General features: G+C 35.4%; 1 protein-coding gene across 1 annotated transcript in view; it reads right to left on the bottom strand.

The window, feature by feature from the left end:
- LOC149780081 (contactin-like) overlaps positions 1-26,014 on the bottom strand; it is a 104,998-nt gene extending 78,984 nt beyond the window's left edge. The window contains exons 1-7 of the mRNA XM_089936839.1: positions 25,876-26,014; positions 16,303-16,401; positions 12,465-12,559; positions 10,237-10,322; positions 4,171-4,322; positions 2,078-2,191; positions 586-918 (exon numbers count right to left, since the gene is read on the bottom strand). Of these exons, the coding sequence (XP_089792965.1) occupies positions 586-918; positions 2,078-2,191; positions 4,171-4,322; positions 10,237-10,322; positions 12,465-12,559; positions 16,303-16,375 (853 nt within the window). The 5' untranslated portion in view covers positions 16,376-16,401; positions 25,876-26,014. The remainder of the gene's footprint in view (positions 1-585; positions 919-2,077; positions 2,192-4,170; positions 4,323-10,236; positions 10,323-12,464; positions 12,560-16,302; positions 16,402-25,875) is intronic.
- Positions 26,015-26,334: the final 320 nt, after the last annotated feature.

Here is a 26,334-nt window from a genome sequence, read left to right as displayed (position 1 = left end):
TGGAAGGTGCAACTTCTCATATCAACATTCAAAAGTTAAATTATACTACCATGAACGGTTAACTGGGTTTTCCTAAAACATCGTGCTATTTGCGAAGACACTACAGGATTCATGTGTGGGGGAGGGGAAAAACACGGTTATATATCTTTGTGCAATCAAGTCTTGTCCTGCAAAAGTAATTTTGTGCCCTGATAAGTTCCGGAGAGGCATCGAATTTAATGGCGGCTCGTCATTAAACCCTCTTGACTTCGTTTATAGCTCTTTTGTTCTTGGTGTTCATCAATATTGTTACCGGCCACTATGCATATCCCCCGTTAATGCCTTGTTTGTCCCTCATGCTTTGTATTGCGTGGCCTTCTCCTTATCAGGCTTGGCGTTCTTATCTACACCACTTATCATTGTTATTATTATTATTATTATTAGTAGTAGTAGTAGTAGTAGCAGTAGTAATAATAATAGTAGAATAAGTAGTAGTAGTAGTAGTATACAGATAAATGTATGCTTATAAAGACCATACAAAATTAATCTTTATCTAAATATAAAAACATTTATACAACGTTGAAAAAGCGAGAGAGATGTACTCACTTCCGAATGATAATGAAACTGGAACTGATATAAGCGATCCAAAACGGTTTTCCATTTTACATCGATAGGTCCCTGCATCATTGTTTTCTACCGGGTTTTCAGTGCTAAATCTCCCATTGGAAAAGGTGTATCGAGTGTCGTTTGAGACACTTAATTCTATCCAACTGCCTGCTGCATACTGGAACCACGTGTACTGCAGCTGGGGGTTTCCTTTCGCAACGCATTCCAGAGCAACCAATGGTGAATCGCCAATAACGATCACATTTTGAGGCTGGAGAACTATTTTGGGGCCCATCTCTAGTTCATTGTACGGCATAAGTGGCAATCCATAATCTGAAAAGAGACGATAAGTATTATAAAACTAATTTCGCTGATAACTGTAATATCTACACTAGAATATTCGGTTACTACCTTTAGCTCAAAAACACAAGTCAGATAAAAGATCCTATTGAAATAAGCACCTCTGTAGTATGTTCCACATACCGAAGTGAATTAATACTTAGGAGATTTAAAAGAAAATGATGTATTGAGTGAAAAATATAGGTACAACTGGATATGTGAAAACACAGACACGAAGGTATTGGATTCGTCAGCGTACATATCAACCTAAAGAGCAACAGAGAATGATCCTCCTATTTGATGCAATGCCAAACACCGACATGAATTTACCGCTCGAGATTGGTCGTGGAACTTACGACCATCAGGTACAGAAATTGCTTGCCCAACTAATATAAAATTAGTCAAAGAACATACGGACATCAAACAAAAATGTTCCTTCTACTCATTGATATAAATATTCCTTTTAAAATGTGCGTTATCCTTTTATTTATATTGAGAAAACAAGAATACAAAACAAACATACAAAAAAATCCCTCAAACTCAAAGTGATTGACATAGAACTAACAAGTAGATTGTGAACAAATTTGATGGGAAATATCAAAATTAGTACTATACAAAATTAATGGTGGTTATTTTTATAATATAGAGAATTATTATCTAGGTTACCTACTGGGTCGGACACTTACATATCTAAAAACTAAACAACACGTGCTGGTGATATTATGTAATGATTCACACCCATCATGTGACTGGACTTGATAGCGGTCCAGAGAAATCTCTGACTGACGTGGCTACCACCACCGACCGAGAATACAATTAAGGTTTCCGTTTGGAGTTAAAACGGGTCCACGGGTCCAAAGTAGAATAACGTCGCAAAAGTAATCCGGGTCATGGATGTCCTTTTATAATATGGGTAGCGGTTGGGTACATTATCTCTTTAAGGTTAGAAAGGTTTAGGAAGAGGACTTAATTATAAAATAGTCATGTTTGAGAGAGGGCGATATTTTATGGCCAAATAAATACAAAATTATATGTTTAAAAAATGTATACACAAAAATTTAGCATTCAATTTATGATCATACGCCAGTTATATACGGAATTTGTCAGGTTATGCTTCACGAAGTACAAGTTAAAAAAATATGTGTGTACTTACCAAATCCTCGGTTTATCTGCACAATTCGGCTAACGTCTTTCAGAGGTATCTCGCAGATGTATTGCCTCTTGGTATCCCCCGCAACTCTCTTCCAATCATACCGCTGTGTAACATCTGATTGGAAATCATAATAAATTCGTTACTGGGAATGTCAGTTTATTTATAATAATTTTAAGACAGATTATTTACGTAGGAACACATCTCGAGAAAGGATTAGAAGAATGCATATAGTTTTGAACAGGCTACCTTACAGCGGCGTCATACAAACGCTTGTTTCTTTGGCGCTGAACAAAACAAATTTATCAATATTTTTAATAATTGTTTTACTTGAGTCCAGAAATCCAATACTTACACACACACACACACACACACACACACATATATATATATATATATATATATATATATATATATATATATATATATATATATATATATATATATATATATATATATATATATATATATATATATATATATATATATATATATATGTAATGCCATTTAAAGTTATATAATGAAGCAATATCAAATTGTGATCGGCCCATGGCGCACTAATATGCATGTATAAACATTCTCGCAAGAGTCTGTAGTTGACTCTAGAGCAATGATGAATTTCACCACAATAATTGCAAGTGACGTATGAAAATAACGATAAAAAGTATTAATAATCACCCTTTTCTAACTGAATTTAATATAGTACACATTTTCTTCGCAATCCTTTCTGATTTCTGTTTCCCCCCTCCCCTCGCATGGATAACAGACAACTATGCAGAAATGTGGAGTGAGAGAGAAAAGGAATTTGAGCTAAATTAAAACCTTGAAATAGAAAATACACCAAATTACCTACAATAATATGGTTCTTCGTAATGATATGTGCGCACTTTTCTTGGGATTTATCAACAGTGTTTATCAATCATACACAGTTGCAAAGCATGTCGACATTATACGGTAAATTTCTCTTCTACGTGGTACAGATACTGTGACGTATTTAATGTGTTGTTATTGTTGATGTTTCTTAAACATATTATAATGTTCTAAAAATTGATTATTATTAATTAAATATGAAAATCTCTCTCTCTCTCTCTCTCTCTCTCTCTCTCTCTCCCTCACACACACACACACAGAGTAGACTACGCACAGACAAACGAACATTTCCAAAGACGATGCCGATCAAAAATATGGGTCTTGAAGACAACAGTTTAATTTAGTATTTATCGAGGATATATTTTTGAACCAACATAAACAACAGCATCATCCCTTTTGATTTATGAAACAATTTTGTATTCATTGTAAACGCAAACAGTGCTAACCTCCATCCACTTAAGCTTTAAAAAAGAGATTTGCTGTCAGCTCTTATCAACCCTAATTGATTTAATTTTGACTGTTTTGATCATATCGTGCATTGATGGGGTCCATCAACAACGAAGATTCTCTCTTTCTCTCTGTGGAAAAAATCCTGTTAAATAAACATAGTTTTCATTTCAAATCAATTAAAGACAATAGAAAAGCTAATGAATCAAACTTCTTTTCTGTAATGGTAAATATTGTAGACTAGATAGGACAAGTCCACGTTACGCCAAAACTTTGACATCGGGAAATAAGGACAAAAGTATCTATAAAAAAAAAACAAATCACTGTTGCAGTTTAATCACATCCGTGTTTCTCTGCCATGGAGTTCACGTTGGCTACTTGGACAAATGGAGGCTGCTCATATAATGATTTAATGACCAACGGTCAGTTTGTGCCATGTTGTCAGCGAATTTTTTACTGTCTTTTGACTGGCTGTATGCAAACTACGAATACTGATTATTATTTTGGATGTATTCAAGCGAGGCTAGATAAGGTTAGAAAGGTCTATTAGAAAACCTTTTAAAAGAAGTTTAATTGTTTTGTCTTTATTTTATGTAAAATTTCATCAAAAGGATCCTCCGATTTTCACTGCGTTTTGTTTGTTCAAACTTCAATGAACGTACCCAAAATAAAAGGTAAATCCTTGAATCAATGTTGTAATCTTTCATGATTCCTAAATATCCAGTAAACAATTCATTACTTTCAAAAAAAAGAATAAGAAGTTTATTTCCTCTGATTACCTGAAAAAGCGTAGATGACATATTTTTGTTTCCTCATCTCATCTGGAAGGATGCCATGAAAATAGGCGTTGGTGTCATTGGTGTAGCTACCATCACCGTTCCATTTTATTAACCCCATGTAATATTCACCGCTTGTATACCAGCTATATTTGCTGAAAAAGAAAAGCGAGATATATGATCTTTAAATGATCTCGAAGTAATATTAAACTAAAAATAATTGTATAAGAAATTATCGTTCAATTCTCGGCACATATCTAAATTCAAGCTAAGTAATAGATTGTATGCATTTAAAGACTGGGTTTTAAAACCGACCGATAGGGCTAGTAAGGGTAGGAACAAGATGGTAAGCAGGGTCTGTGATTGACGAAGTGGGTGGAGTTTTGTTTTCTATCTTTATTAAACAGCGTAAGAGTAAAATATTGGCTATCTCGTTCTGTGAAGAAATGCAAGCAAATGAACTTCTTTTGATAGCCAATTGTCCAGCCAGTCAGATCCCGATAAGAATATGTATTGGGCTTGAAGCCAACACTTTTACAGTAAACAGCTGGTTGACAAAAAGATGATATGAGATTTTACGGATCTGAGAAATCGGAATCTTTCTGTTTTCCTCGATGTATGTTTTACAGATAATAGTATATGGTGTCATCTGCCTCTTACATCATGTATCTTTACAGACAGCTACACTTATAAATTTGAACAACAGTCCTAGTCTTCTTGGGTACTGGAAGCAGGCCTATGGTTTTGTACAATAGACTAATGTATGTTTAGAGACATTTATCACTAGGTTAGATCCATCATATATATTAACAACGCATAGATAATATATAACATGGGAACAACACATGTTCTTTTCTATAAAAATACCAGTATATCTTATACTTGCAAGTAATTTTTATTATTTTGAATGTGTATCATACCTCTTTTGTATAAACGCACTGTTATCAATTTACTCTAAGAGTAGATACACAACCTCACTCACGGATACCTTGTCATAATTAAAATATCTAAAAATGTATTAATACAGAGTCTTGTCACAACGTACATGTATTTATATGGTATGTAGCATTCCATTTATTTAATATATATGCTTATAATTTATTTAGCTAGTCTTTTTTACGTCATTTGCTGTACTATTTGTTCCATTCCGCTCACACATTTGTTGTCCGAGGCCCCGGGTGGCAAAGCGGTCTAAAGCTAGGTTCGGCCAATATGGTATATAAGAAAGCTTGCCAGTGGCTTCCCGTTGGTCGGTGGTTCTTAATGGTGTTTTCGCTGATTTTTCCGCTACCATTTGTACTTTGTGACTCCTACTGGCCGCCATGCATAGCTTATCATGTGTTGAAAAATGGCGGTAAACCGATAAAAACCAAACCATCACGAATTTGAAATCATTGTATTAACATACCATGTGATACATGTTTCCACTGAACAGCGATATGCCCAATGGGCCAGGTGCGTTTGGAAAAAATTAAATTAAAACTGTAATGGATGAGAAAACCATTGATACAGGCACCTGAAATAATTACCATTCGATCTACGTAACACACGTCACCGAATGATCGTAATAAGGGAAATAACTATTCAATGTTATTTAAGCGATCTAAAGCTGTAAAAAAGCCCTCCCCCATTTCACTTCCAAGCCTGTTTCGCCCTTCTTCTGTAATTACATGTTTGTCCCCCCACCCCCACAAACACACACCCGCCCCGTCTAAAACTGATGAAACCCAAAAGATTCATTTAAGTTTGAATGAACCAGTTTAACATGTACTATAAAGTTGAAATTACTGGTCCATAACATCAGTGACTACTACGATTTGAGTAGATGAACACTATCGTGTCAATGATTTGAGTAGATGAACACTATCGTGTCAATGATTTGAGTAGATGAACACTGCCGTGTCAATGATTTGAGTAGATGAACACTGCCGTGTCAATGATTTGAGTAGATGAACACTGCCGTGTCAATGATTTGAGTAGATGAACACTGTCGTGTCAATGATTTGAGTAGAAGAACACTATCGTGTCAATGATTTGAGTAGATGAACTCTGTCGTGACAATGATTTGAGTAGATGAACGCTGCCGTGTCAATGATTTGAGTAGAAGAACATTATCGTGTCAATGATTTGAGTAGATGAACTCTATCGTGTCAATGATTTGAGTAGATGAACACTGCCGTGTCAATGATTTGAGTAGATGAACACTATCGTAACAATGATTTGAGTAGATGAACACTGTCGTGTCAATGATTTGAGTAGATGAACACTGTCGTGTCAACGATTTGAGTAGATGAACACTGTCGTGTCAATGATTTGAGCAGATGAACACTATCGTGTCAATGATTTGAAGAACACTATCGTGTCAATGATTTGAGTAGATGAACTCTATCGTGTCAATGATTTGAGTAGATGAGCACTATCGTGTCAATGATTTGAGTAGATGAACACTTGATTTGAGTAGATGAGCACTATCGTGTCAATGATTTGAGTAGATGAACACTGTCGTGTCAAGACATGTACACGTGATCTCAAGACAGGGTGTTTAAATTTATTTTAAATGTTTTCGATTTCTTATGTGGTGACTTTCCAGAAACTTTACAAAAAATTATTTGCTGACAGTTAATTCAATTTCTTTGCATATTTGTAATTATAAGTCATATAGTCAAAGTACATAGTCTGATGATCATTGGAGGGACTATTAGCATTAAAGGTAGTCGTACAGTGGAAAAGAGTAGTATTATTATGTATGGGAGTTTGAGAGTACCACGGTTCCCAATCGCTTAAAAACCCATGATTTCTGCACCTAGAGATTCTTATACACGTGCATCTGTTATTGTAACCCGCGTGACCTCCTAAACGAAGTTCCAGTGCCGCAGTCAGAGCAGTACAGCCCTTAAAGATCAGTTGTATCACAGTTATTACTGATCTGCGAATATCTGCCTAATGTATGCTCTCTCTTGTATAAGACAAGTAATGGAGGATCATGCGTATCTATAATTATCATAGAGGGATAAGAAATTACTTGATTTACATTGAATATAGCCGTTATGAAAAAGATCCAAATCATTGTTTGGAGGTAGTGGTAATTACGTATTTGGTTTGGGTCTGGAAGAGAAGCCTGCTTATTTAGCAAAGCCTGATGCAACAGTATACATTGCCCTTAGTAAAAGAGCACTGTACAATTAATAGCAATAAAATTATATACTATCCTCTAGATCATACTCAGTTTTCTCCGATACTAAAGCACCAGAGAAAATAATTGCATATGACCACACTCAGCTCTGCTATCTTGATCATATCTCATAATTACGCAAATAATACTGCACAGTTGTCACCGATAACAGTTCCCGGTTGGCAAAGAAGATAATATTGGGGTTCCCATAGGCAAACTAATTTTATGTATGAGATAAAATTTCGCACCAGACATCGCACCACCATCACAAGGCAAGTGACGCCATCAGCGGCAGCTATCCTTCATGTTTATCAAATTGCGTCGTAAGGTTAATTAGTGTTGGATTTCTAGCCCGAATACGGCACCTGGTGATCTGCTGTCGATTAAGCCGATAGCTCCCATGTATATTCTATGCCACAATCCCCAGTCGACGCACCTTGGTTACATCCTTATTGACCAGGTCGGACACGTGTTGGATCTCCGTAGAGAGACACAAACATTACAATTATACATTGCAGATCGATGTGATATTTAATACAACGACAGTCGTACGAGGACGTGTGATGTTCATGCTTGTTGTCAACGTGAGAAAACCTGTTTAAGTGACATATTATGAAAATGGTCTCGGTGATGTTGTCAGGGGACTATTCACAGGCGCGCCGAAGATTATCACTGTTCTAACCTTGCGTGCTACACTGATCCCAAAGCAAGCTGCTATGTGAGTTGTTTACAACATCAAAATCTCTGCTGCGGATCGGTTGAAAAATCTAGAATCGCTGAGATTTAATCGATTCAAGATCGACTACGACGATTAGTGACTCGACAACCAAAGGCGGTTGTGTTTCCAATAAGTTACACAGCTACAAATCCAGCCACGGTTGGTAAAATGGTCAATAAATAGTCGCTTTTTTACGATAGCGAATGCGGCAATGTGAAATGAATTAGTTATGGACGGCGAAAAGATATTAGACCAAACTGATAATGTACAACCAATGACAAAATTTAATGAGCCTGCGTTTTACATGGGTTTGTATGCGATAGTATGTTTCAGCGTTCGAGGTATTATTATTCTTACCCGGCTAGGGATCTCAAGCTATTTAGGACACATCTACGTGTTTCTTCCATGTGTGGTTTTCTTGCAAATCGAGGGAAAACATGAACAATTACATCGATAACAATTACGCCACCGATACCAGGACTGGATTTTCAACAACGACGTCATGACGTTGTTTAACAGCGCACGTTATTCCATCGACCGTTAGGAATTAAAGCATACTATCGACATTCCCAGGACGATTATTGGACTCGCCAGATACAGCGACGATTATACGAAATCTGCTGGCCCATCTATGATGTTTCAAAAGGATGGATCAGACGATGCATTTCCTCTTCCGTAGGCAGCCTCAGAATCAAGCAAACAACTTGGACCAAAATGTCAACCTTAGACTTGTGCTGCGTCAAGGAAAGTAACAATGAGCCTCGTTGTAGTTTTCTGTCGCGTTTCCTGTCAGTCACATATTAAGGTTTTGAAGAGATTCCGTTAGGCTATTTTCAAAGCCAAAAACACAGTCATGTTAACCGCTAAAGGCAACGCGAACGACGCTGTCATGATGATGGTTTCACTGATGGTAAACCTGAGTCGGAAATGCGTGAGCGTTTCGCACCCGGAAAAGGCCAGCTTGTCGAGCAATTACACTTCATGGTGACAGCATTACTAGGAGAGCTGTGTGGAACCCTTATAGACAATGAAGAGAGAAAATAACTGAAGCAAAACAACAGCTGCAAGACAAAATCGCCAAGAAAACGATTCTACTCATGAAATAAAACACGTGTGTGTGGTTGAATTACCGCTGCGGCCCTCGTTGGTGCTGCTGAAATTGTGACTACATCAGCCACCTACATCTCCTCGTATAGACACGAAACCGGGGCGCTAGCGACCTAAACAGGTAACTGATCTACATCGAGTAAATGTTTGATAGCGCATAGATTTGCCTGCGAGCCCTCAAATGTATATATTGATCTGAATGGGGAACATCGGGACTGATAACCATAATCGGCCGCATACTCTCTAACTCCCATAATGATACTATAAAAAGAAAACAACTATATTTTCAAGCGTAGAACCAGTGACACATCCAATATAAAATGTACTCCAATGTTCCATTTTATGATGCCAATCAAATTAAAGTCTAAGCATTATTTTGAGATTAGAGAAAAATATTCATTAAAAGTCAGTCTAACACCAACCACGATAAGCACATCGTTGACTAAGAAATTGTAATTTTTGTGAGTTTGTTTTTAATTTGTACAAATGTAGCGTGACAAACCTTCATTTTGTAACATGTGTCCACATACCAGTTACCCTGAGTCGCATGTGTCAGGCAGGTTGAATTTACAACATATGTAAGGGAACATGGCGCCAAGGGCCAGTGACGCAAATGGCGCAACGGGCGACGATGATTTCCCAAAGGGCCTGAATGCGAGGGCCGAAGGGCCAAGGCTAGTCGTGAGTTTGGTGTTCTTGGGACGGGTCGCTACCCCGCCCCCACCAGCTATTGGGTTCGGGGAGCGCTGTGAGCTTCACTAGCGGGGTCCGGGGTTGAGTCATGACCATCGCAACGATTAGCCTGCAATTTAAAGCCACGGGGGGGGGGGGCTTTTTCTGCTTTTATCAGTATCTTTAACGCCCATGACCTCTGACGACCGGGGTAACCAGACCGTTCGCGGGTAGGGGATCCCCATTACAACGCTCAGTAAAAAATGAAAGATCATCTGGAACAAAACATTCATACATTAGTTCAAGGCAGTTTCATTTTAACCATTTTTGCGTGCGGTTTATTAACTCATTTATGCACCAACATTGATTATGTTAGTGGGAAAGGTGAAAAACTAATTACTTGTATATATCATGGCGAAGTAACCAGTTGGCTACAAACTCAAATTCCAGTCTTGTGTTCACACTAACCAAAGCACTGCCCTTCACCTGTAACATAAATATAGGATAATTTTCCATAATTAAAAATTAATGAATACTAAAATAATATTATGCAATATAAACTGTACTTAAAACTTTAAAATTAATAAGGCGTAATACATAAAATGAAATAAAAAATAAGAACAGTTGATTAATATCATTTTTATAATGTTGTACATTTTCTTAGTATCTATTTTCTTTTCCAAATATTATAGTTTGGTCTTGTAGAATTATAAACAATAATGTGTAATTACATAACTGTACTTGACTTAAAATTTAATAGGTCCATGATCTTTTAAGACCGCAAACTGGACTCTGGCTCGCACCTAAACTGTATGGCTTTAAATTCATTTGTCAATGGGTCATCAAGCCAATAGATATAACATGAATACTATGTGTAGCATATATACACATACACAGTCAGACCTTTATTATTCAATGGTCATCCGTTCGCAATGTCCGTTCAAATCCCCACCCCCGTCCAGTTTCCTAACACATGTCCAGTGTATTCGAAATAGGCCAACAAGGTTATTTTTCATACTACTACACCAATATATAACACCTCAAAGACATGGCTTAGAATTTGATCAGAAAAATTAGCACCATTGTAAACTAAGGTAGAACCTCTCTGGAGCTATAATTTCCTATTATATTGTAGCCATTTGTTGTTATTTACTTTGAAATGCAGTGACTATTACCTATAAAATATGGTACGGGTCCCATCAGAATTGGAAATGTCATTGCAATAAATGTGGAATAAAACACCTTTTCTTTAGTATGTATGTATTTTGAACAGGTGTATTGCAATTTGCTACAAACATCGCTGTCAACTATCTTGCTTCTCTACCCCTGGACAACATGTTATACGTTTCCAGATTCGAGCTACCACTTGTTTTAATTACCATTCATTAGTCTACTTTTCTGTCTAAATTGTATATTTTCAAAACTTTAAAGTTTGCATGAAAACTGAATTTTACGCTAGTTTATTTTTTCTTCATTTACATGTTTATTGAAAATTGTATTAAAAAATTAATTTATCATTGTTTTTATATTTCAAACAATTTTTTCAGATAGAATTTATCTTGAATTTCAATTAAGGTATAAGTACATTGAACACTTCCTATAATTCAGGAAGATGAAACTAATTTTTTGTGTTTGTCTCAATGGCACTTTGCCCATAACTTGCACTTTGTGCAACACCACCAAATACCTGCGTTCTGACAACTGTCGCGAACCATATTTGCCATGAAAGTCAAAACGTTTTCATATAAAAGTTCAGATAGTTGTGGCATTCAAATGTAAAAGTTTGATTAAAATAATAAAATAATGCAGCTTGAAAAGACTTTGGTTACTCATTACTTCCTGGTCAGTACCCAGTACGAATTTAGTCACAGTCTATTTTTAGAGGATTGTTTCCTGCCTCACTTTGGTAGTGATACAAGAGTTAGATTTAGGCATTCCATTCATTAATTCAAGCTAATTGTTCGTTCTTAGAATATCAGCATTATGGTATGGTTGTATGTTTGTACGATGCCGACAGTACACATTCATATCAATGTCCCATTACACGTTGCTTGCTTTACATTTCCAAAAAATGTAGGATATCCCATGACAAGAACTTCACCGTGCGTTTATCTTTGCATGCATTTTAGATTAACATATGGCAAGTTTACTACTGAGAAACAAATGTTGAGACTATAAAGGAAAAATAATTCTGATCTGAATCCAATAGGGTACAGGGTCGAAGTAATTCGGAATTTAAGAAGAAATATGAACTTGGAAAAGGACAAACTCGTTATATGTGTTCATAGAAAAGTGATACGTGTACACATTAAGAGTTTGAATTACATAAAGTCTTCAAATACGATTATGAAGAACGTACTCTTTTTGGGTAGTATAAAAATCGTATTAATTTTAAACGATTTTAAATTTTAGAATTTTAAGTTCATTGTACAAAAATTAAACGACTAAAACTAAGTACTCTCGCAGCAGTGCTTATGTGCTATAGGACTCAAAAGAAACCGGGGAATCCGGTGAGTACTTCTAATGGTTGTTAAACGACTAAACCATTTTATGGTATGTCGAACTGGTGATCAAACCAAGGACACAACTGTAAAATGCTGGTGTGTTGACCACGAATACCCTACTTACCCAGCAGGCGCTATTGGCATCCTGGTAGGACTGAGCTTCCCCAAATTCAAATCTGTAACAGTGATATTCGAAACTTTCCCAGCCAAGAGGACAATCTGCAGATAGTAAAGATGTGTATTGACTCAGTATTACATTACGTAAACTAAAATAAACATCAAGAACTGTTAATTTCTGTGCTGAGGCCGGCGAGCTTTTTTGTGTGTTTGTGTGTGTGTGATAATTATTGTTCTTAAAAAAGTATGACACTTATGGGAATTAAATTACATAAACCTAATGATCATTAATGAAACAAAGATGCGATGTTAGAGCTTGAGGTTCAGGTAAGATGCGACCATGAGGCTTGAGATATCTGGTCTATGTACAAACTTGTAAAAATATATGGTTACGTTTTGTGTAGATGAAATGATGAAGTTGATACGGTTCCAATCTTTGAATACTCAATGGACGGGTCACGTGATTTCTCTGATGAATATAATTATTGTAATTTCTTCAGCAACTATCAAAATAGTACGAATTGCGCAAAGAATAATAATAAATTTCATTTTTATAGTTTATACTTTTGTAATATTATTTCACTAGACTGCAAGGGAATGAAACCAGAGTTTAATCAGTGATTTCATAGCCCACCTCTTCCTAAATTTTACTAGCCTCCAGTAGCCACATTGAACATATCATTATTATGCACAAAACTAATTTAGATAAAAGCAATTTTGGTCTTGGTTTTAACTAAAGTCATTTTTTTTAACATTATTTCGTCATATTTTGGACCTTAAATTTTATCGGCACCATGTAGTCATTATTATGCTGACAAGCCGTTTCACCATATACATTATGAATTTGTATTATTTGCTGGCTTTTCTCCATGATTATATGTCACGAATGTCTGCCTTTTGTAACTGACCTTTGCCCAAAATCAAGTTAACGGTGTACCTGACCAGTGATATTGATTTTGTAAACAACAAAATAGCTAATGTTTTTAAATGAATATAGATTAAATATTTACATCATTTGTTTTATTAATTGTAAGCATCCTTACTTCAGTCTGAGTTTAAGATACGGTCTTGATTCTGACCTTTAAACAATTCCAGAAAGGAAATAGTATATTAAACTAACAGAGTATTTCCAAAATATGATAATTGCGACCTAGGTCAAGTGGGAGGAGTATATAAACATGTCAATATTAGGATTATCTGTTTGTGCAATAGCATCCGAAGCTGAATTAATCTTATTGTTATGTTCATTTTTAATTTTGGATGGATTTATTTATTCAAATTATTATTCACTGGAATTACAATATGCTTAATAATATTCTTGGGCTAAACATTAATTTGGAATTATAGTAAATTGAGACAATGTCATGTTGGATTATATTATTGTCATACATCAAAGGACTTTAACGCATCGCAACATTCCAGGCCTTTGGAGCATTAGCGCATTCCAGACTACATGCACATAAAATATTTAATAATGGAATTTAGTTGGAAAACCACTAGAATTCAATTGAAACTTCATACATTTAGACTTGTGATAGAACGTTTAGGACCATTTGGAATTTAATTCGCAATATTGTAAGTTCATCTTTCAAGTTTCACTTTGCATTATAGGGAAATCATATATGTTTCAAAGCTTGTTGGTTTTCGCTCTTTTCTTTTACTTAGTTTAAGAACATAAAACAATAAAAATAGCAGTATTTTGTAGGGTCAATATCAGCAAATACTTTGATTATTCACAACAGCAAAGTATACTTCATGCATAAACAATTACATCGATTAACCACAACAGCAAAGTATACTTCATGCATAAACAATTACATCGATTAGCCACAACAGCAAAGTATACTTCATGCATAAACAATTACATCGATTAACCACAACAACAAAGTATACTTCATGCATAAACAATTACATCGATTAACCGCAACAGCAAAGTATACTTCATGCATAAACAATTACATCGATTAACCACAACAGCAAAGTATACTTCATGCATAAACAATTACATCCATTAACCACAACAGCAAAGTATACTTCATGCATAAACAATTACATCCATTAGCCACAACAGCAAAGTGTAGTTCATGCATAAACAATTACATCGATTAACCGCAACAGTAAAATTATATTTAATACATATTTCATGCATCAGCAATTACTTTCATTAATCACAACAACAAATTATACTTCATGTTTCAACAATTATTTTCCTTGACCACAACTATAATGTATACTTCAATATCAGCAATTATACTGATTAAGTATATTTCGTGCGTCAGCCAGTACAATGAATAACCACAACTCCAAAGTATACTTCATGCATCAGCAAGTTCATTGATTAGTCACAACAGCAAAGAAATTTCATGCATCAGCAAGTACATTAATTAACCAAAACATCAATATATATTTCATGCATCAACCAGTACAGTGATTAATGGCAACATCAAAGCATATTTCATGCATAAACAAGTACATTGATTAACAGCAACAACAAAGTATATTTCATGCACATTTCATGCATAAGCAAGTACGTTGATCAACCGGAACAGCGAAGTATATTTCATGCATCAAAAAGGTACATTAATTAACCACAACAGCGACGTATTCTTCATGCATCAGCAATAGCAAAGTATATTTCGTGCATCAGCAAGTACACTGATTAACCACAACAGCAATGCATAATTCATGCGTCAGCAATAACAGTAGTGAAAGGGGTGACCCCTTTCACTACTAATAATAATGATTAGCCACAACATCAAAGTATATTTCATGAATAAGCAAGTACGTTGATCAACCACAACAGCAAAGTATATTTCATGCATCAAAAAGTACACTGATCAACCACAACAGCAAATTATATTTCATGCATAAGCAATTACTTGGATTTAACACCACAACAAAGTATAGTTCATGCATAAACAATTACCTAGATTTACCACAACAACATAGTATATTTCAGGCATAAGCAATTACTTAGATTTACCACCACAACAAAGTATAGTTCATGCATAAACAATTACCTAGATTTACCACAACAACAAAGTATATTTCAGGCATAAGCAATTACTTGGATTTACCACCACAACAAAGTATATTTCATGCATAAGCAATTACTTGAATTAACCACAACAGCAACGTCCTTACACAACAGACAAGCAGACTGCAATCCACTCATCTGATTCTTGTATACCTTCACATTTACATCAGACAAATAACTTGATGATGGTAACCTATCACCATATACAATGCAAAGTCATTAATATGGAAACTTTACCGTTGAAGAAACATAAGTATTCATAGTTTCAACTGTACTGTTCAGAAACGAGCCTTTTGAACAGGTTAGGATGCATATAGATTGGTAGAATCTATGTACTCATGCGCCAGCAAAACATTTGACCTACGTTAGAAAGGTGCACAATGCAAGCCACAATGATCCTCTTCAGTTGTGAGGGCGTCCAATTATAGCACAGCAGCACAAGTAGGTTATTTAGTGGCAATGCAATTTGAATAATGTGCCTTGTCATAGGACACTCCACGGCAGCCGACCACGGCTGATCCGATTTTAGGATTCGCTATATGCACTTTGTACTTACAATACAACTTTTGACATGCATTGAAGGTCACTTTGTACTTACAATACAACTTTTGACATGCATTGAAGGTCACTTTTTACTTACAATACAACTTTTGACATGCATTGAAGGTCACTTTGTACTTACAATACAACTTTTGACATGCATTGAAGGTCACTTTTTACTTAAAATACAACTTTTGACATGCATTGACGGTCACTTTGTACTTACAATACAACTTTTGACATGCATTGAAGGTCACCTTGTACTTACAATACAACTTTTGACATGCATTGAAGGTCACCTTCACCAAAAGGATCAGATAACCCAGAGCGTTCTGTGTCATGGCGAAGTAAAATGCATAGGTTCATGCTGAAATGAAATAAAATGACACACAGTTAAAAGAATTGAAATTGTGATACAATATTTTCCAGGGTATCGCCAGCTGATAATGAAATGAACAGTTACCATTAGACCACAATTTGATGATCAGGTGCAAAGTGACCTGCAGATGTCAAGCGATGTAGGTGCATGTAGAGTTGCAAATGTTTCTAATAGCGAGATTAAAAGTCACGTTCAAGGCCTTTTTCGTGGATTTCGAACTGCTTTGGGAAAGTTGTTTGAGAGCCAGATATTAGGTTACTTTGGAAGCCTATGTGGTTTGGTGTATATATATATATATATATATATATATATATATATATATATATATATATATATATATATATATATATATATATATATATATATATATATATATATATGTATGTATGTATGTATGTATGTATGTATGTATGTATGTATGTATGTCCCTCCCGTCTCTCTCTCAGAAAGCTAATGCTGTCCTCTTTCAGAATTTGTGAGTCCTAGCACTAAACCCTGTCTTTTCTTACAAGACAGCTATCTGGTAACTTTCTTGTTTAACGAGGGAAACACTATTCTCTATAGGCTTTCCCCGGAGTCAGACTTCTCCTATCAGAAATTTTAAGACTAAAGAATTTCGATTAAGGTCGTCACTTTAAATTCATACTGCTTCTAATGTTTATGCCTTAAGTTATTCTGTCCAATCTTAGGCAGTGGTTCCTAAACGTTCCCCAAGACAATCATTTATTCAGTCAGATTCTCAGACAGCATAGGATCTGTGAAGTACGACATATCAATTTCCCATTGAAAATGATAATTTGACATGGGTTCCTATCAAGCGGTTATGGCTGGTAGCTCAAATGTTTACTTTCTCAGAACAGCGTAGCAATGCCCCTGGTCAAATCTCACTCAGTCATAAAATGTAGCCTTTCATGTTTTAACACTGACATGGGGTAGAAAAGAAGAAAAGTCGAAGTGACCCTTCACAAAGACTTTGCTGGCTTAAATGCGATACAATTTTAACGCTCAATGCATTCAACTTTAAAGTTTAATACAATTCAAAATTCGACACACACTTCACAAGTGCCAAACGTATATCAATGGGATTCTTTGTGCATCGATGTACATTACGTTTTAAATACTAAATAATGTTAATGGAGCGGTTACGTGTCTCTCCTGTCTGTGTCTTCTTGCTGTGAATACATATATATAAAGTTTGGTTTTAAAATTAGAAATAACAAATGAAAATGTCATGGTTATTGAAAGTTATGAGCTGTTGATCTTTGACCCCTCTCATGGACCATAGAAGAGGAAGCCAAGAATAATAGCGATGCTTTTCCAGGATTTAGTCCTGCCAATTCTTTACCAAAACAGTTAGATATGTTTATATAGAACCATGAAGCATATATATCATTTTTCGCTCTTGCATTTTCAAATGTTTTTAGATGCAAAACACTAATATTATATAATATATTCTAATGATGTATACTCACTGTTGCTCTTTGTATATACTCTTGAAGGATTCATATGGTACATGTACTATATATAACAGATTAATACAATGTATACTATATATATAACAGATTAATACACCAAGAGCTGATTGATACTGATACAGATACACCAAGTCTCCGGAACGTCCTCTTTATTTGAAAGTTCAATTAAGGTATCCTAAGTTTAAATCTTTGAGAAGGAATGCAGTATACATCCCTTTTCCTTAATGTCACGGGTCATTAATATCTTCGCTAGCCAAGCGTCGTTGTTCCACTTTCGTTCCACATCAAGCCATAACATATTTAAGCTAGCAAACACCGTATCTACTGTCCATCTATTTGTTGTATGTAAATTTCTCCAATTTACAAAATTTAAGCCACTTTTAATTTTGAGTTAATGCCTGTAGACTTGGTGAAAATCGCTTTGCTGAATACCTGACAGGTCTGGTAACGAATTTCACTTGCTGTGGAAAAAGGTCTCTTAAACCGCAAGAGGGCAATTGCTCTAAAACACAATTTCAGCAGGGCTCGATATGCCAAGGCTTTACGAGGAACGAAGTGGATCGACTACCCCAAGCTTTACAAGTTCTGGAGTGTTTCGAAACCGATCACTTCCATATAGTCATTATGGGATTGCGGACTACATGCAAGATTTACTAAACTTCGAAAGCGAAGAGCTTGAAAACGTGCAAAAACTACGCACCTCCGAAACTGACGATATGATAATGCAAGTGCTCCAGTGAGCATGGGATATTTACGTTTTGCAGAAACATTACCGTGTTACACTTTTAGGGTGAGTTTTAATTCGTTCAAATTACAAACATGACATAAATTAGCTGTATGAAGTCATCACAACAAAGCAAGGTAAAGTGGACAAGTGATTGGAAAAACGTTTTTTTAAAATATAGTGTGTCTAAACTGCGGGCAAAGTGTCGATTAATCTACTACCAATAATAAGGCGTCTTTTAATTTCCAATTCATCACATGCCTTTCATATTTTGATCTTTGCGAGGTGCGCAACTGGTTAATCCTACTACTTTCTGAAGCAGTGGCGTTCGAAGGGTAAATGGCGCGGGGGGAGGCGGAGTGGAGTAAATAGTGCCCAGGGGCGACGATGATGGTCTAAAGGACCAGAATACGAGTCCAGAAGGTCTGAGGCCGGCAAAGGTTCTTGCGAGGATGCTAGTGCAGAGCAACTAGAGGGTTTGGGAGAGCGCTGTGAACTCCCCCCACCCCCGCGGGCCCAAAAGCGGAGCCCTGGCCGCCAACGATTTTCCTGCAATTTAGTACCATTTAGTGGCTTTCCTGACATTTAAATTATTTCGTTCACACATGACAATTAAGCAACATTGTATACATGTCTGTCCTTTTCAAGTTAGGCCAATTAGTTTCACATCAAACGTATTTCTGTTAAGCATGTACATACTCTAAAAATTTTAACAAAATGGATTTATTTATGAACTGTTTGTTTACATAAATATAGAATATGTCTACACAGCAACTGAAACGCATATTGTTCTACAATAGTAACATTACAAAAGAAAAATTTTCGCCTAACCCAAAGAAACTTTCTCAGCGTGTCCACGAGTCATTTTTCATTTTATTAATAAAACATCACACAAATAAAGTTAACTTGAGAACACGAACCTTCACCAACAGTCTCTGTAAAGTTTTGACGTGTAAAGTCTTCAATCAATCCCGAACGTAGGCAGATAAATCACCCACACACCTATATTGAAATTGACTGGCGGTTTAGGGACTTAGATCGACCTGCATAATCTGCAAACAGTTTTGTCTGCACTCATCGGTGTACATTTTATTGAACTACCGGTATATATCGCCACTATTGAGCTACCGTCGGCTGAAGGGTTCTTTTGGCGACATGTACATACTATTTCATGTTATAATCCTATGTTTGGCGACTTGAAACTCACAAACCTCTCTCCGGTGGACAATTTGCGTTTCGCGCTAGATACAGCTGTTACCAAACGCCGGTAAGTGTCTAAACTGTACGCAGGTGTGTTCCGGAAAACATTTACATGCAGCAAAAATTCACGTTTTCATAAACAGGTGGCATCAGACCCACATATCATCTATCAGTATCAATACAGGTTTGGTAATTATGTTTATCTAACTATACCGAAAGCAATACATTGCTGGCAATGCACACACGATTCAAACTAAATCACAAGTGACAAAATTTCAAATGTCGATATTAAAGAAATCGACGTTATTTCAAATTAACATCTGCAGACGTTTACAAGTCCTCTCTACCAAGGGTGCACAACCTTTTTCGGCCAAGGGCCAGATTGCATTTTCTAAGACCACTCTAGGGCCGCAAACACCAATTTCTTTAATATAATTACTGTTCACGGGCTAAATCTCTGTGTTGTTTTAGTTTGCCCAGAGGGCCAGAATAATAACAAATTAACAAACACACAATTTTGGTCATTGTCATTAAACAAAATATCAGTTGTTTTGGTGAGCAAAGACCTCTGATTTTTCTGAAGTATATCCAGCTGTTTCAAAGTCTAATAATAAAAGATAGCCGAAGAAAGAGGCCTTCTTTGGTTTCGCAAGCATATTTAAACTGTCAATTAACAGTGACATCAATGTGTTGTCCCAGTACGCAAAACAAACTGTCAATTAACAGTGACATCAATGTTTTGACCCGGTACGCAAAACAAACTGTCAATTAACAGTGACATCAATGTGTTGTCCCAGTACGCAAAACAAACTGTCAATTAACAGTGACATCAATGTTTTGTCCCGGTACGCAAAACAAACTGTCAATTAACAGTGACATCAATGTGTTGTCCCGGTACGCAAAACAAACTGTCAGTAAACAGTGACATCATTGTGTTGTTCTGGTACACAACACAAACTGTCAATTAACAGTGACATCATTGTGTTGTCATGTTGCACATAACAGACTGTCAATTAACAGCGGCATCATTGTGTTGTCCTGTGGCAAAAAAAACAACAAAATGTCAGTTAACACTGGCATCACTGAGTTGTACTGGTACACAAAACAAACTGTCAATTAACATTGGCATAATTGTGTTGTCCTGGTACACAAAGCAAACTGTCAATTAACATTGACATCATAGTGTTGTCCTGGTACACAAAACAAACTGTCAAATAACACTGACATCGTTGTGTTGTCCTGGTACACAGAACAAACTGTCAATTAAGTTTCATCGTTGTTTTGTCCTAGTACACAAAACAATCTCAAATCAGTGATTTTTTAAAGAGTCACATAAATCTGAGAGAGAACAGCATATAGTCGTATTTCTGACTCTTTTTAATAGTGCACTAAACCAAATATGTTAATAATGTAGTAGTAGTAGTATTAGTACTACTGCTACTATATATGCTACTAATAATAATAACATCTACTACTATTACTGATACTACTACTACTGATAAAATCACCATCTACTACTACTGCTACTAATAACAATAATAACAACAACATCTACTATTATTACTACTATTATTAATACTGCTACTAATGATGAAAACACCATCTACTACTATAACTACTATTACTAATAGTTAATAATAACAACAACAATATCTACTATTATTACTACTATTACTGATACTACTACTAATGATAAAAACACTACTACTACTACTATTATTAATAATAAAAACAACATCTACCACTATTACTACTATTATTGATACTACTACTAATGATGAAAACACTACTACTATTACTACTACTACTACTACTGTTACTAATACTAATAATAATAATAACAACAACAACATCTACTACTACTACTACTGCTACTATTACTAGTAATAACATTAATAATATTGAGTAGAGGTGCGCGGTATTACCAGTATACCGATGTGTCGGGGTATTTATTTCCGGTGGTAAGTATCAACGTACTTTCTCACTGTATCGGTACGTCGATAGTTTTCGTCAGTAAGTAATCTACTAATATTACCTAGTAATCTCTCTACCGATTTCATTTTTCATGACAAAATCGTTTAAAAAATTATTTTTGGCTTTTATAAAACCGTTGTATTTGTTACAAATAAATTTGAATATTACAATAATTTTTGGGGTGATTCTTTAATTACACGTTTGCCAGGTGGCTAAATGGGATAGTGCGAACGATATTTGGACAAATCCAGCTTTTGGAAAACTTTCGGATTGAACGAAAATGTGATTGTTTAGTTATTTACTAGTGTATGTTAATGTGTAAGACTGTGAATTATCCTTAGATTTTCAGAAGAGCATTTGTTTTCGGTTTGAATTTTACGCAATTTCTCATGTCCACTAAATATTTTCTCAATTGCTGAGTATGTATTTTTATGTTTACTGGCCCCTCTCTGATAAGTATTTAGCCCAAGTCTTGGCATCCCACTAAAAGTTTCCCTTACTACTGTATCAGTAGTGTAGCTAGTAAATGGTATGATTCAATGTCACTACTTACCATTTTCCAGCATGCTCTGTAATTTCAGCATTATGTCATTTACAGGATGTCAGCTCTAGTGTAAGCTGAATGATCCCACTTTAGTTACAGATTTTTGGAGTACAACTGATACAAAATCAACATGCAATTAGCAAATAAGGTACAGAGCATCTAATTTTCGGAGGGCGGGAGGGCTGCGATTTTATTTTGAGCAGAGATGTTTTATTTCAGTTTATCTCAAGATAATTATATTTTGGTTTGTTTTAGATAACATAATTGATAGAGTATTATTTTGCTATAAATCAAAGACAGACGGAAATTTTCAAAGCATTAAATTACATGTATAGGAATACCGCGAAAACCGTGGCATAACGTTTCGGTGGTAACCAGCTATAAATATATATATATGTAATGTTTACACGTGACCAATGGCTGATGAGCTCGTGATTATTTTAAATTAGCGGTTTTCGTGTAATGTTTGAGATTTTTAAAGTATCACGCCGTGTGTTACGGTGTGAAAAGCATGTATATGTGTTCAACGGTTTCTTGACCCTATTTTGAACTTACACCGCACACATAATTCATTCTGTTCACATATTGTCGTAAGACTATCCTAGCACACGCTGGGATTTTCCCTAATATACTGTACGATGAAAACTTAGGTAACACGATCGCTTGAATATCAGCTTGCCGAATCTTCCCAACGGACACAAGCATAAATGGATCCAACGGCACACCAATGTGCTATTATTATACTTGAGCATTCCATAGAAAACTTTTTAGTTTAATGACATATTTTGTGTTATACTTATCAAAGATATATATAGTAATGAGCAAGACACGGCTAATGAGCCGACCTTATTTTATTTTAGTATGATTTTTAAACCAGCCACTCATGTGGCGATATGACAACTAAAACTACACGATGTTAATAATATTTCCAAAGTGTAATAAATCTTATGTCAAACACTCGTTTAGAAAAACAATATATGTATATCTATCTATCTATCTATCTATCTATCTATCTCTCTCGTACACACAATTATAGGCTTAAAATGGGTCAATTCATAATAATGGCACAAACTTGCTTCGTATTTAATTATTTAATTTTCAAAAAGAGATGATTAATATCATGCATGAGTTAAAGACGAAAAGAAAAAGTCGGTATCAAAAGATAATATGTTTGTTTGGACATGCTAAACGTGTGTTAAAAGTAGCTGTATTGATGAATAACTTTCAACACTATAAAAATGTAAATTTGTTGATTTCAATTAAGAAAAGATGCGCTTAAATGTTTAACACAAAGTGCAGATGTACACGTCACATTTAATGACGACGAAATACATTACACATTTGATAGGGGTCTGCCCTAAGTTTGTATGTGGCTAAATTCACACTACAACTCGACAATCTTTCAATTTTCACAAGGTCAGTCAGCAATGATTAAACAAAACAGATAAAGAATTCATTGAGAGAAACTGAAGCTCAGTTGAGGCTCTTGCTGTTGTTTTTATAACCGTCTAAAAGGGCCGCTGAATATGCGCGTACATCCCCATATGCAACAGGCACATGTACACAACAAGTGTGTGTGTGTGTGTGTGTGTGTGTGTGTGTGTGTGTGTGTGTGACAATTCGGTTTTCTCACGTAGCTTTTACAATTTAAGTTATATCACTAGGATATCTTCAGTGGGACAGTTTATAGTGATGTCTAGCACTGGGGCATCATGCCACAGACATGCAGCATAATGTCCCACCCAGTCACAATATCCTGACACCAGGCCGACCAGTCATAACACTAACCTCTTAATGCTGAGCGCCAAGCGAGGCAGCTGCCAATACCATTTCTTTAATAAAAGCTTTGGTATGATTCGTCCAGGGTTCGAACCCGCAACCTCCCATTTATGATGCTAGCGCTCTAACCACTAAGGCCACTGGAGCGGTCGCACAAATATGGTATTACAGCAAAAGCACAGACTGCTTGTTTGCAAAGAAGTTTGTGAAGCTATTTCCGCACGAGGCGGCTAACAATCAAATAAATTAAATGCAATAGCTGAACCTCTGCTGCAATGTTTTATGGTTTCGTTTTAAACAAATGACGTTCATTTGGTGAAGTCTTCTTGAAGAATTGGGATTTTAAAGTGACGAATATTGTTTCAATTAAGGAGTTTTGACCAGCAAGAAGAAACGCCCAAAGCAATACTTTTAAAGAAATAATAATATCATCTGTACACATAGATGTAATTATTACATAAAAAAATGTACAACAGGTGATATGTATATGTAAATGTATCATCCCAAGATTTACTCAAGACGTTAAACCTTGGCCTAGCATCAACCACATCCTACATTAACATGTTAATATGTTTCCGATCTATTAAGCCTCCCTTTTTAAATACTTAAATTGAGAATAAACATGCTTTCCGTGAAAGAACGTCTCGGCACACGTCATACATTTATCCAAAACGCATGATTCCAAATGTCACGCATTTTACATAATATGATTCCACGTGTCACGTCTTTATCTATAACACATCATTCCACGTGTCACGCATTTATCCATAACGCATGATTCCACCTGTCACGCATTTATCCGTAACAAATGATTCCAAAACACTTGAATAACTTCAGCAGTAATATACTCTAAAACGTTTGAATAATTTGGAGATACAAATATCCAAAACAAAATGGAAAAATAATCCTGAGACAGTTGTGGTAAAAAAAACTGTGTGTACACTACTAGTTTTGGACGTAGGAATTCAACCTGGATGATAGAAGTTAACAACTATGTACAGGCGAATTTAATATACATGTTCTGCATAATGAACACAGTGTTTGAACACGCGAAATATGTCGAGAATGATTATAAAATCCATTTTCTTTTATATCCTAAGTTTATGTACATTAAAGAAAATAAAGTGATGTTTAAATTGTAAATCGCTATTAAGTAAATGTAGAAAAAGCGTTCCGTTGAAGAACACGCTCCAAGCTATGGATTTGTGGCTTCCCCATTACGTATCTTATGAACTATTTTTATTAATTCACTTACCTTTCTCATTTACATTATCCAATGAATTTTCTTTCTTCATTATAACACATTTTTTTTCCTATCGTAAATGTTTGGCTTAATGGACTGATTGTATACTTTGATATCTGCAGTGTTCAACTTTTCTACTATTTACTGCGTTTGCGATTGTTTGGAGTGTTTCGCTTTCATATCCTTACTTTCTCATTATGTGATCTTTTTCATGCAAATTAAGAATATATATATATATATATATATATATATATATATATATATATATATATATATATATATATATATATAACGTAATTTAAGTCACTGAAATGATTAAATGGATTACAATAATAATAATAACAACAACAACAACAATAATAATAATAACAACAACAATAATAATAATACTAATAATAATAATAACAATAATAACAATAACAACAACAACAACAACAATAATAATAATAATAATAAGAAGAAGAAGAAGAAGAAGAAGAAGAAGAGGAAGAAGAAGAAGAAGAAGAATGCTCTTCCAACTTACGATTCGAACTAAACTCTGTTCCTGAACACTCCATGCTTACGTAGGCTGCTCATATGATTGGGCAGGTTTAACATGTGCTTATAATTTTGTATAAATCTCTTTTCAAAACGGAAGTTTGCGCGTATACAGGTTTTACTTATACCCATTTGGGGCGGTCTCATTCTGGGTTTCCTATGACTGTATCGCGAGGAAAACCTTGTAATGATGATTTGACTGAAAGTGGGCGAGCGTATAATTTTGTCGACAGAGGTGCGCGAGTATGTGATGATTGAAATAAAGTAACGTTTACATTCTCCGCAGCAAATGTGTTGTAAGGTCACAAGGTCAAAGAGATCGGTTGCAGCTTGCCCTGAACAGCAAATTTAAATGTTTTGTGACCTAATTTTTTATGCCAAGAGCTCGTTAAGACTCATTTGGCAGTGATATATGTTTTAGTTATTGAAAATAGTTATTCAGATT

Source organism: Sinohyriopsis cumingii, chromosome 16 (genome assembly GCF_028554795.1).
Source record: "Sinohyriopsis cumingii isolate HCF-2022 chromosome 16, ASM2855479v2, whole genome shotgun sequence".
NCBI classification, from domain to species: Eukaryota; Metazoa; Mollusca; class Bivalvia; order Unionida; family Unionidae; genus Sinohyriopsis; species Sinohyriopsis cumingii.
Note: the sequence above shows the minus strand (reverse complement) of the source record. Positions and strands in the feature narration are given on the sequence as shown.